The sequence below is a fragment of the Falco rusticolus genome, chromosome 20 (assembly GCF_015220075.1).
Source record: "Falco rusticolus isolate bFalRus1 chromosome 20, bFalRus1.pri, whole genome shotgun sequence".
Classification (NCBI taxonomy): Eukaryota; Metazoa; Chordata; class Aves; order Falconiformes; family Falconidae; genus Falco; species Falco rusticolus.
Window position 1 is genome coordinate 2,877,747 of NC_051206.1, and position 12,729 is coordinate 2,890,475.

The 12,729-nt window shown below is 40.7% G+C and overlaps 1 protein-coding gene across 10 annotated transcripts in view; it reads left to right on the top strand.

Moving 5' to 3' along the window:
* EBF2 (EBF transcription factor 2) overlaps window positions 1-12,729 on the top strand; it is a 144,541-nt gene that overhangs the window by 110,105 nt on the left and 21,707 nt on the right. For 7 of the 10 annotated variants that reach the window (XM_037371405.1, XM_037371412.1, XM_037371413.1 and 4 more), the window contains 3 exons: window positions 9,044-9,161; window positions 10,928-11,058; window positions 11,626-11,752. In XM_037371405.1, coding sequence (XP_037227302.1) covers window positions 9,044-9,161; window positions 10,928-11,058; window positions 11,626-11,752 — 376 coding nt within the window. Of the gene's footprint in view, window positions 1-9,043; window positions 9,171-9,844; window positions 9,848-10,927; window positions 11,059-11,625; window positions 11,753-12,729 lie in introns of all 10 variants that reach the window. The other 3 variants (XM_037371408.1, XM_037371407.1, XM_037371406.1) reach the window with 2 other exon arrangements.

Genomic DNA, 12,729 nt, shown 5'->3' on the forward strand with positions numbered 1-12,729 from the left:
CTTTTAAGAGAAATACTCCATAATGAAAGCTCCTGAAAGCTCCAGAAATTTTAAAGAAATCCAGGAAAAAACATAAAAGATTTTTTTTTTTTTTTGAGCAGAAATAAATTTAAAGAAAAATTTCTGACCAACTTAATTTTTTTCATTGGTAGTTTAAAAAGACTGCACTGACTTCTTCATTCCGTGTTTTAGAGATTATAAGACATGAGAAAAAAGAGGTGCTCATTGTTAGGAAATTTATACTGATTATTTTTTTCAAGTGTCAATTTCCATAAATAAAACACACCAAATAGATATCATGTGCCAAGAATGCAAAAAGATCTGAGAGTAGAGGAAAACTCAATTTATAGCATGTAAATAGATCTTTTTAGCATTTAGAGCTGGCTAGAATGGCTGATTGTGGAAAGTAACAAAACATAAATACAGAGTCTCCTGCTTTTGTTTTGTTTGTTATGAATTTGCAAAAAATCTTGCACGAGGGCATCCTGGTTAGCACCTGGGGATTCTAGGTGCCGCCATCTTACAAATAATATTGGTTGTAACAGCTAAAATAGAAATTCTGGATACAAACACACCTGAGCACTGAAGTTGTTCAGACCCAATTTCAGTCTCACGCTAGCTGCCCCCTCACCACGGCGAGTGAAACCCAAGTCCTCGATCTCGACCAGGTGCTGAGCTGTAGCAGGATTTTGGATCTGTTTTTTGGGGGGCAGAAATCTCTCTCTGGTATCAGCCTTATTCCTTGTTTCACCTCTGGATCTCCACACCCAAAACGGTGATGTTGTAGAACCAAACCATCTTCAAATTCCCAGTGAAACGTAGAACAGAGAAACTGAAATGCGTCTCGCAGCACCCCCGCTTGCTGACGGAGCGCCTTCATCCCTCAGCCCCTCCACCTGGCACGCCTCTTGTAGATGAGACAGTAGGGCCTTGCTTTTGATCTTTGTAACAAAACCAGCAGTTTATTGGAGAAGAAAACGAGCTGGGATACACTCTTCATCTGGGTTTCTCCCTTACAACATGCCAAGCCGAAAAAACAGAGCCAAGCGAAAGTTTTCTGTTCTGCGGGGCTTGCTTAAACTCCTTTTGCACATGTGAGTTCATACCCTTGGAGTTCCATTGTGAGATTGAAGTTCAAACCCCAAAATTAATCAAGATCAGGCAAACCCACTAGGTTTAGCTTACTTTTTGTCAAAATAAAAAATGTTGACAAGTCTTTTCTTCAGCAGGACAAAAAATGAACCCTTTGAGACAAATTGCAAAATGCTTGAGCAAAAGCAGGATCTTCATTCAGTCTTGTTCAAAACCGGATGCGTCGGTTGATGAGCTTTGTTCTGGGCTACGGAGGTCAGCATGTATAAAAAAAGATACAAAAAGTAGTTCAGTTGCTAAAATTTTACACGTTGGGAGCAAAAAAAGCTCTGTGTTCCAAAGGAGATTAGCCATGATGAACAGCAAAGCCAATAAGCAAAGACAGCTTGTTTTCTGTCTACCTCCTTGTTTCTAAGGATTAGAGCATGACTTCCCTGAATGTAACGAAAGTGAAGAGTGTTCTGGAATAGGATGCTGCACTCTCTTTGCCTTCTGGATCCTCCTCCTCTTTTTTTTTTTTTTTTTTTCATTATTTGGTTTTGGTTTTAAATTTGAGCAAACACTTTTTTTGCTTGCTCCTTGTTGAGCACAGTCTGTCAGCTACTCTTAAAGTAGGGGGAAAAAAAAAAAGATCGATTGCCTCAAATATTAGTGGTGTGCTTGCACACCGTGAGCATGTTCATTTTCATTTTAATTGTTGAGATTGGGATCAGGCAAAGTAATAATTGTGCAGAATTGTTTATTAGGTTTGAAAGGACAGTTGCTGGTCCTACCAGTACAGGAACATGTGAACAGAGTAAAAGCAGGGTCAAAAAGCACAGTGCAATAAGGTACATTATTAATTTTATGATTTAATTCTTTATGGTTTATTCTTGGGCCACATTGAAAAACTTCATGTTTTTTTCCTAATAAATTATTTGTACAGCTGCTGTTATTAATGCCCTCCTCTTTCAAACATTTCCACACATTCAACTTTCCTTAAACAAACAGACTTCTACAGTGATGCTCAGTTGAGTATCTTTTACATTATACCTATGTTTTTCTGCAGAACCAAATTACTCATTTTCAATAGAGTAGTGCTTGTCAGATCTCCAGGACACTTTAAGATACTTTTTTTTTGAAAATGGTTATTAAAGAAAACGTAAGAGAGAATCCTTATAGCAAAGTTTTCATTTATGTTGCTACTGAAACATGGAACTGAAATGGTCTCATCAAAAAACATTTTTGCTTTTTAATGGAGGTTGAATGAAAGCCCAAAACTCAGGCTTTGTTGTTGAGACGCAAATATAAATAAGAGGCATGGAAATAGTGCTGTAGAGTGCATCTTATTGAGTTCTTCCAGCGTGGAAGAATGGTTACTCATGTCTGGAAAAGTGTCAAGTCAATGCTTCTGATTAGAGATGGGTGTGAAGCTGCAGTGTTTGGGCTTGGTTTGGCTGATAACCAAAGCTCCAGGATGCTGGGATCCAGTCTCTGAGTCTAGCCTCAGCCTCACTTCTAGATACGCTATAAAATTTACATGTTTTATAGTACAGTTACGATATAATAAACTAGATTAAATGTTAGATTTCACTTATATCACACTCATTAAAAAAAAAAAAGGAAGGGGGGTGAAGGAGAAAGGATGGGAAGGTCACATTAACACTGCGCTGTAAATTTAATACAGCTCTAGATGCCTGAAGAGGGGATTTTTTTTTTTTTCATATACTTCTTTAGTTTGGAGAGCAACACTAGCTGCTTTGTGATGGCAGTAAGTATTTGAAATTTGCTTTGTTATTAAGTAGAGCTTCAAATATACAATGAAAATCTCTCTACTCGCATTTTTTTAATCAAATGCAAAGGTTTTCTGCTGTTGAAAAAAATGTACCTCAGAAGTTAAAGGATGTGTAATCTTTATTTAAGTGGGTTTTTTTTCCCAGTAATAACATAATTTTATTGTGAATCACTCACTACTTCCAATGTCTGTCAGTGGCTAAAGCAGAGAAAGGGAATCTTTCTAGAACTAATGGATATTTTCATAGTTACTTGATGGCTGCCCTAATACGTATGCAGCCTGAATATGTCCTCGTGAATTTAAGTGAAGCAAATATTGATTATTTATAAATTAAAATATTTCTGAATAAAGATTGTCAGTGGAAAACTGAAACAAAATCATACTAAAATCGCCTGTTCAAACCACAGTGCTGTGTGAGTTCAGCTAATCTGCAAATCTGAGTTTACATAGGTATTGTCATTACTGTCATTGCTGTATTCTGAGCGAGTGATTCTCCTAGGGACAGAATTAAAAAAAATAATATGATGCCCTCCATTTAATGAGGATTTCTCCTGGAGAACTTGATTGAAGCCCAATGATACTTAATGGTAACGACCGGTGTGTAATGGGGACAATAATTCTGTGGAATTAAGATGAGGCACTTCAGCTAAAATGCTTCAGCTGAGACCTGGTGCTAACACCCTAGACTCCTGTTGATTGGGAATTCTGCTTCATCCAGTACCGTAGTGATTAAACAGATCCTACAGTGCCCCAGTCGAAAGAATGGTACAAGGCAACCGAACATCAGCACTAACAATGGTCATCTTTGAACCAACATGCTTTTTTAGAAACAAAAAGAGAAAGGTCAGCGGTTGCCCTCTGTTTTCAGTCGAAATCATGGCATGGAATGTTTCCTGGCAGGTATCCCCCTCTAGGTGCTCTAGGGAGAAAGAGAAAGGAAAAATAACAAGGTGTATCCCTGGGGAGATTTCCTTCCTGACCTCAGAGTGGTTGGATCAGTTCATCATCAGGCACGTGAGCAAAGCTGGCTGTGTTTGCGAATTGACCCAGCTAGGTTCTAACACAAAGCACTGAAGGATCTGTGTCATTCAGGAAAACGAAAAATGGGTAGGAGTGGTGGGATAATATTGTGAGTTAGGAGCGTAGACTGTAAGAAACAAAAAGGGATAGCAAGAAAAAAAATATAACTGGTCTAAATCAAAATCCTTTCCAGACTGATGGTGAAAGCATGTGCCAGAGACTCTCACGGTCAGATTTGGTTATGGATAGAAATCACTGAACTGTTGTTAAGAGAGATGGGTACTACGCGGACTAATGTCACGATGGGAGACTTAATTTCCCAGGTATAGATTAGGAAACAAATGCAACTAATATCAGCAGAGCTTGGAGCTATTACTGGGTGGCAGCTTTCTTCATCGGAGAGTGACTGACCCAACAAAAAGTGATGTTATTTTAGATTCTGCATGAGTAAGGGAAGGGCTGACTGTAACTGCAAAAGAAAAAACACTCAAAGAGCTTCATGTGCTCACGACAGCGAGGGGCCAGAGCTGTGTATCGTCTATTAAAAACAAGCCACAGAGGAGATTCTACTATGTCTCAGTTAAGTGTTGCCAGTGGAAAGAAGGATGCATTTGTACCATCATACCCCACTGATGTCTGGTTTGGAACACAATATCCTGGTTTAACTATATTCAAAAGAGAATGAAAATGAAATCGGGACAGGTGCAGGAATGGGTCATTAAGGTGACTGGGGAGCTTGGCTCAAACACTTTAGTGACATACACTGGGAAGGGACGTAACTGCTCTCTAGAAATATCCTAAGGTAGATCAGAATGGGAAAAAAAAATTTAAAGCTAGTGTCAAGTATAAAGTGACTAGGAATAAATTTAGGCTGTATACCATAAACTCCCTAACTGCCAGGACAAGTAGGCCTTAAAACAAGAGGACTACCAAAGGCAAGACCCTGAAATGGCTATTTTATATAATGACAATTTTATAAAAGTAGCTACATGGTTTGGTTGTCTGTAAAAGTGGGAGAGTAGACGTCAGTGACACAGGAGTTATCTCCTACCCCTGTGCCCCTACAGCCTTAGGAGGTCCCACTCCTGAAACAACGGCCACGTGCAGGATTTTTGCGTTAGCTCAGGGTCTCGGGGAGGATTTCCCAAAGAATTCAAGGAAAGTTTTGAACTGAGAGAGGCTGCTGGCATTTTTCACATTGTTTATCTTATTCCTAATCCAACTATGAAGCAAACACGTTATATTCTAACATCTACTCCTGTATTACTCGCTCAGCCCAAACGCCTATTGACATCAATGGGAGCCCTGTCCAAGTGAAGACAGCAGGATGAGGCCTGACATATTTTCTTCCACCCAGCTGGAAAATAATAATAATGATGATAATTTTTTAAATCCTTATAGTAGTTACTCTTTTGAAAAGTTAAAATAACATGGTGCAGTGACTAGAGAGTTTTAAGGGAAAGTGCATCAGGAATGTAATATTGTTTCCAGATGTACAGTGTCATAAAGAATTTTTTCCACACTTGGAATGGTAACAGGAATTTTTTGAGAGAGATCATTTACACAGTGATGAGATATGTTACATGTAAGTAAATGCCTGTATGCCTGGAATGTTTGTACCATATGTCTAAATAGGTGTCTATGAGTGATACAGCTTTTATATATACGATGATGTGTATTTAGTTGCATGTATGTGATTTGAAGAGGAGTGTACTTCAGTATATAGAAATCCTGACATCATGTGTAGAGGGGGGAGGAAAAATTCTAGCATGCAGGTAAAAGTCTGTAGAGAAATACGACACTTTGACCTATGCAGGGAAGCAAAAGAGGGGCAGTGCAGCTCAGAGAACCTCAGTTTCACATTCTGAAGTCAGTTTGTCTGAATGTCATGGTAGGTGAACCCTCATTGTGGTGGTTGAGCAGGGATTACTGTGTGGCAGTAATCCATCTGGGAAACAAACCCAAGGTCGAGATACAGGATATGCATTTCTTCAGTACTGCTGGGGAACCATTGTTTTATGTCTGTGGCTTCATAGCTAATCGCAAGACCCTTGCAGATTTGCAGGGAGAACCGTAAGAACTGCTGAAAATGCTGCTCGGAAGCCTGTAACTCCCTCGCTGTTCTTAGAGATGGAGCCTACCTTTGGATGGATGAGGGAATAACACATGGCCCTGTCTGTTTCTTGCTAGCCTGGTTGGCCTCTGAAACTCCAGCTGAGCTGACGGCTCGATACAGCTGTTGGGTGGCACGAAATCTTCAGTCGTTGTGCTGTCTGTGTCAGATTTGGCCCTTGGCTACAATTAGTGGGATCCATGGCCTACCTAACATATTTTGATGTTCTCAAATCGTTCCCTTAGGATTACATTTTGCATTAACTCCTGATTTTAGGGAAAAGACCATCGACTGAATAGGCATAGAAGCCAAATTATCATTTACAAGAAGAAGTGCCGTCAGCTCAGGAAAAGCAAAATGCACCAAAACCATTTGCCAGTGCTGTGGCCAAATCTGAGAATTTAAATCTCATGGGGAGTTTGCACATCACCTTTCATAGGCACTAAATACAGGTTTAAAAAAAAAAAAAAAAAAAAAGGCCCGGTATGTTTTACGATGTTAGGAGAACAAGTGTTATTGATAAATACGTGTTCAGAAGGGCATTGGCAAAAATGCATAGAAATGGTTAACAAGGTAATGGTAAGAAACGTTGACCTTGATTTGTTTAGCTAAGATGTAAAGATTTTTGAAGGTCAAAGGTGTTCTTGTGTAGTGTTTTGGAGTCTAACTGTGTCTGACCCTCTAACATTAAGCTGCTGTGGCCTGCAGTTTTGAAGAGTGAAGCAAACCAGGGGGAAAGAGAGAAGGGGGAGAGAACAGGAAATGGAGTGAGGTGTTTCAGGAAGTTGTCAGGAGTTGACTGATTGATTCCAGATGGAAAGGGTCACCCTTCATGACCCAGGAAATACTCACTGGGGGAAAGCAGTTGGCTTGTGAAAGGGAAGGGCCTGGGAGTTAGAGACCATAGTGGAATGCACATTCCTCTTCCTTTTATCCATAAAACATTGTTTTTTAGTCTTCAGTATAAAACAATTGGGTTGTCATCTGAACCAGGCAAGAAGGAAGGACCGGAGCAAAGTGAAGAAGTTCAGTAATTTTTATGACCATAAGCTCACATGTTCTCGCTCCACATCATTGATATTGAGTTGGCTGGCAAAGATGACAAAGGTCTCTGCTGGATTTCAGCAGTACCGTAGAGCTTGCTGCGAGTAAGGCCCCAAACTTCTGAGAATGTTCTGATCCAGATCTGAACTTCGCATTTTGCCCTGTCCCTGAGAATGCTGTATTTATTTGCCCTAGGTCCCCGCCTGTGACATGCCAAGTGGCTTTGACCCTCCTGTGATGAGTGGGAGAGGTGAATAAAAATGGAAGCACTCAAGGAGAGAGGTCTAAAAGTGCATCTTCCCCTCCTTCTGGCTCAGGGAATGGAGGATGCTCAGCAGTTATCTGCTAAGCAGAGGGCTCTTTTTGCTGTTACTCACGTTACAGGCATCTCTACAACTCCGAGCGAAATGAGGCTCTTGTATTGGGTGCGACACTTACACCCAAATGGTGATTCCAACAGGGAGTGTGTGCACACTTGAAGTCTGCACATATTATAAAGATCTCATACTGAGAGCATGTGGGTGTGTGTTTATCGCCTGCATACCTTGTGTATGTGAGTTCAGATATGTATATATTATATAGTGTAACTGTATATAGATGATATACTTTTTATTTACATTTGGTTACAATTTAAACACTTGTCGTAAATATTTCAGACACTGGAATAATTCAGGTCTATTCCCCTGATGCCATAGTGTGCTCTGTGCTGGCCAGTGAGAGATTAAAATTTATTTCCATTGTTTAACGGAAAATAATGAAGTGCATCTGAGTGGGCTCAGCTATGTCATGTGGGAAACGTTCACTTTGGATGGGAGTCTCACTCCACCCAAATGTGCAATGATGAAATCAGTTGGCACGCAAAAGCAACGCATTTTGTGACAAGAATGCTTAAGTATCAGAGTACAGTATGACAAGAGCCTTTTGGAATGAATTAAACTTGTCTCAAGAAAGAAAGAACGTATTCTTTAGGCTAGCATAATCCAGTAGAAGGGCAAGGTTTCTCCTGCTATATGCTGGAGACAGTTTTATCAACAATTAGGGCATGACTCTCCTACCTAGGCTAGGACAGCTGTATCTGGGAGAATTGATGCACACACCCAGGGTGAGGTTCTCAGGAGCTGTGAATGACTATAGCTGTGCGGCAGCTGGATGGAGTTAAGCTGATTTACACCGAATAACGGTCGAAACCTGAAAGTTTCAGTAAGATGCACCTTCTTTCAGTAGGTAAAACACAGCTTGTTCACATTTTCCTAAAAGTTTGTGGTTTAAAGGCAGATATATTTCTGGCTTTATAGGACTTACAGCTTTGGATGTTGTATTAAGGGAAAACTGAGTGGGATTAATTAACATCTACGGTTACTTCCTCTAAGAATTGATGTGCTATCGGAGCCCAGCAACATAAGTCACAGAGGCTAGGGTTTAAAAACTGCTGCTTGATTTGGGGTCCTCGGGCAAGAGGCACTAAGCACGCATATGTCAAAACCCAGACACGATATTAGGTAGTTTTCACATCGGAGGATTTTCCATTTTGCTTAGCCGATGGAGACCTGTATTTTCGGAGCAGATGCAGATAGATCTGCCCGTGTGCACAGTACAGCAGATGGCTCTGAATCTGCGTGTATGTATCAGAGGGCAAATTGCTGTGGTGCTCTGCAGCCTGCCCTCCTGGTTGGTATATATAGCCCTCTCTGCCATCAGCTATGCTACAGTGCATCATAGGAAACTAAATTTAGGGCCATCTGCGGTAGCTGGTTCATTATACGGTAAGGACTTTATACGGCCCTTAGGATGCTGTGTTAAATGGAATTAATGCAGGGATTGAAGGCTGAAAATATTTTCTCCCCTTCTTGTTAGGGAGTAAACCCTGCAGGAGGTGATGCCATTTTACAAACAGAACAGGGTTTTAACTAAACTGAGTAATTAATACTTAACAAGTAAGTTGAATTTCAAAGTACATAATTTACCTGCTTCCTTTTTCTTCCCTTTCCAAATATATCTAGGTTGTGCTATCAACAACAGTGAACGTTGATGGGCATGTGCTGGCAGTGTCTGACAACATGTTTGTTCACAACAACTCCAAGCATGGACGGAGAGCAAGGAGGCTTGACCCCTCAGAAGGTAGGATGGGTGTATGAAGAACAGTATGCAAATGAATGCAAAAACATGTTAGCCATTCTTCAATTTCTGTTTGTTTTCAGGAGGGAAGGAGCGCTAAGGGGGAGCTACAGAACCTCAGGGGGTTTAGAGATGGAAGAGGCAGGAAAACAGTGTCTACTACATGCAAAATGTGATCCTCTTTACATCTAAGAGACTCCCCCCCCCTTACTAATTAGTTTGTACTGCAAAGATGAAAACCGTAGAAACCCTAAGTATTATCTAAATTTCAGACTTCTCGCTCAGCTGGGGTAGATTTGATTTCAGGCAAATTAGGCAACATGACATCTTAGTTAAACAGAACTGTTAGAGCACAAGATGTGTATGAAAAAGTGTCACTAGTTCCCTTAAACAAACTACGCGCAAAGCATAACAATGCACAGAAGGGAACTGACACTAATTGATTTTAGTTTGTTTGGCTAAGGAAGACTCATGGCCGGCTACAGGATGGGTTTTGGACTATATTAAAGCAATTACAAATACTTGTATCTGTTCAGCTTCAAAGTGGTTGGCCCCTCCTCTCCCTCTTCCCATACATTCATTACCAACGCATTCCACCTCTCTCACGCAGACAGTACACAAAATTACTAGAAAATGCTATCTGTGTCTGCTTTTCCCTCCCCTGCAGCTAGTGAAAGTGAGAAGAGCTGGTGATGTTAGTAGAAAAGACAAGCAAGGATATTATTTCATTATAATGTTTTGCTGCCCCACTTCTTAACTGTGCCCTATATCAACCTAAAAGAAGAATTAATGAACTGGAAGAAAATGATTGAATCAGTAAAGAATTCATAGTGGTGTTAATTCTCCCCCAGCGGGCAGTGAAATGGTAGAAGGAAAATCCCAGGATTCCTAGCCTAGGAAGCCATCCAGTTTTTCCTTGACTGATTGGATGTGATTGACTGGCTGTTCAAAGGAGTCTCATGTTTTTGGAGCACTGCCAAAGTTCCCCTCCACCTCTGACCCTGTCAACATTGGGAATGGAGTGATGGATTGACTTTGGTTATGGCCTGGAAACCATATTGGGTTCCTGATGGGATGTATAGTCCAGAGGCCTTGAACATATGGAAGAGAGAAGGAAAAAAAAAAAATCTACTCTATAAAATCAAGAAAATTATTAGAAATTGTCTCCTGGTAGGAATTGGAGGAAACATTTGATATTCCTGTATCTTTTTTACCCATTGATAAACTCAATAAATCTTAATCAATCTCTCTTTCCACTGGGTTTGGCTTTTGTGTGATCATATGCTAATGAGTAGTCTTGGTATATTTTTTTCTTTAAACAGCCTCTGCACAATCATCTAAGCATTTCATTTTTACACCCACTACAGTTGGCCTATTAGGCTTTAATGACACAATGTTAAGTGCCAGTAATGAATAGGCAAGTAATTAACACTAGCAGGGCAGAAAACATGCTTTTTATGTATTTATTTATTTATTTATTCACTGGGGTTTGTGGAATGGTGAACGGCCGGAGGGGAAATGCCCTCGGGCATTAGGGCATTCCTGCCGGCCGTGAAGCCGCAGCAGTGGAGGCTCCCAGGAGCGTGCAGGTGAAGCTGCTCTCAGCTGCCGTTGGCATCAACATGACTCAGGAGTGCTTGACGTGCACCGAAGTTGCTTGAGTTTAGTGCTGCAAGAGTTTACACCCATTATCGCAAAGTGTCAAAGCGGCGTGGGGCAAAACCCCCTGCCATAATGTGATGCTCTGATGTTCTTTTTGTTCTGTTTAGCCACGCCGTGCATCAAAGCAATCAGCCCAAGTGAAGGCTGGACTACAGGGGGGGCGATGGTCATCATTATTGGAGACAACTTCTTTGATGGGCTGCAAGTTGTGTTTGGAACCATGCTTGTCTGGAGCGAGGTGGGTAGAGGTGCCTCCCTATGGCTAAAAGGCGGCAACATTCCTTTTCCCAGGAAAGTGCGGGGGAACACTGGTAATTCCTGTGCCAGTACCGGTACAAAACTGGTGGCGGGTCAGGCGGGCCAGATAAACCTGCGTGAAGGAAATTCATGGAACAGGTTTTCTTTGTGGAATTTCTTGCTATGTGGTGTCATTGAAGCCAACTGCTCAGTGATGATCCAGAATGGAATTGAACGGTTCTAGGTGTCTGGAGAAAGGTAAAGGTAACGAAATAAGGAAAGGTTTGGGAAGGAGAAAGAATTCCCTCTGGGTCCAGAAATAAGCCAGCAATTAACTAATGGGCGTAAGCAGTACAATATTCTTGATGACAATTTATTATAAAATGTGTCTTCCTCTCTGGGAGGCAAGGAACTAGACCAGCTGTGTCACTTGCCTGGTCTATAATGTCTCCTATATAAGAATGAGCAATGCATTTACTCATAAAGCATGTTTGGAAGGAGAAAAGTGAAAGTGGGGGGAGTAATACAGACATGTCCTAATTGCGCCTCTCCTTTTGTTACTTCCTAGCTTATCACACCTCACGCCATTCGAGTGCAGACACCTCCACGCCACATTCCCGGAGTGGTTGAAGTGACATTATCATACAAATCCAAACAGTTTTGCAAAGGCGCACCGGGCAGGTTTATTTACACAGGTAGGTGATTGCCGTTTGCACTGGAGGAGCTCCAGCTCGGAGCCGATTTGTTTTGGAAATCAGTATTGACACCTCTCTGCTTGCTTGCTTTAGCCTTTTGCTGTTTGAAGGCCACTCTGCTAGTTGGGACATTTGGAGACAGAAGGAGATAGCTTCACCGTTGTGCAGAGGTGCTAAGGCACTGTTATTACAGATGTTAATATTTTTTCCAGATTAGAGCTCAAGCTGTTATGATGTGGACCTGCCTTAGGTATGTTGAGGGTACAGGAACATGATAGGATTGTTCTACATGCTGGAAGATGTTTTATTTATAACAGTATTTATTTTACATTTCCCTCTTGCTGGGGGTAACCTTTCATTTTCAAGATAATCCCAGAGGACAAGGATAGCATTTGTATTGAAAGAAGCCAACGAACTGAGTGGAAAATAAATCTGTTGGGGTTTTTTTTATTATTCTTAAATGGAATACCAACTTATTTAGTGCCCTATATTTACCTCTGCTAGCAGGAGAACATTAACTATAGATCTGAAAGAAAAAAATCAGGTGGGACCAGATGACCATCTCATTGCACTGTCAGTACCAGTAGTAACACTGATGGCACAATATATACACTGAAGTTTCCGAGGCCTATGAAGCAGGACTGGAGAATAATGGTGTGCCCAGTTCTAAAGGGTGGATTTATATTTAAGTTGAATGACTTGCTCCCACCAAATGATATTCAGATTTCTCAAAGTGGAAAGATTTATCAAATTTTTAAAGCCTCTTACCACCATTAAATAATCTTTGTGTATTATAATTGTCAACTTTTAAATCATAATTTAACTAAAAAATAATAATGAAGATCCAGGAAATTTTTTATTAAAATTTCTGAGGTAAAAACTTGTCCACTTGTTGAGCGAATTGGAACGAAAATTTGAAGCTTCAGGACTTTGGAAAGAACCGATGATTTGTGAAGATCTTGTTGCTGTCTTATGCT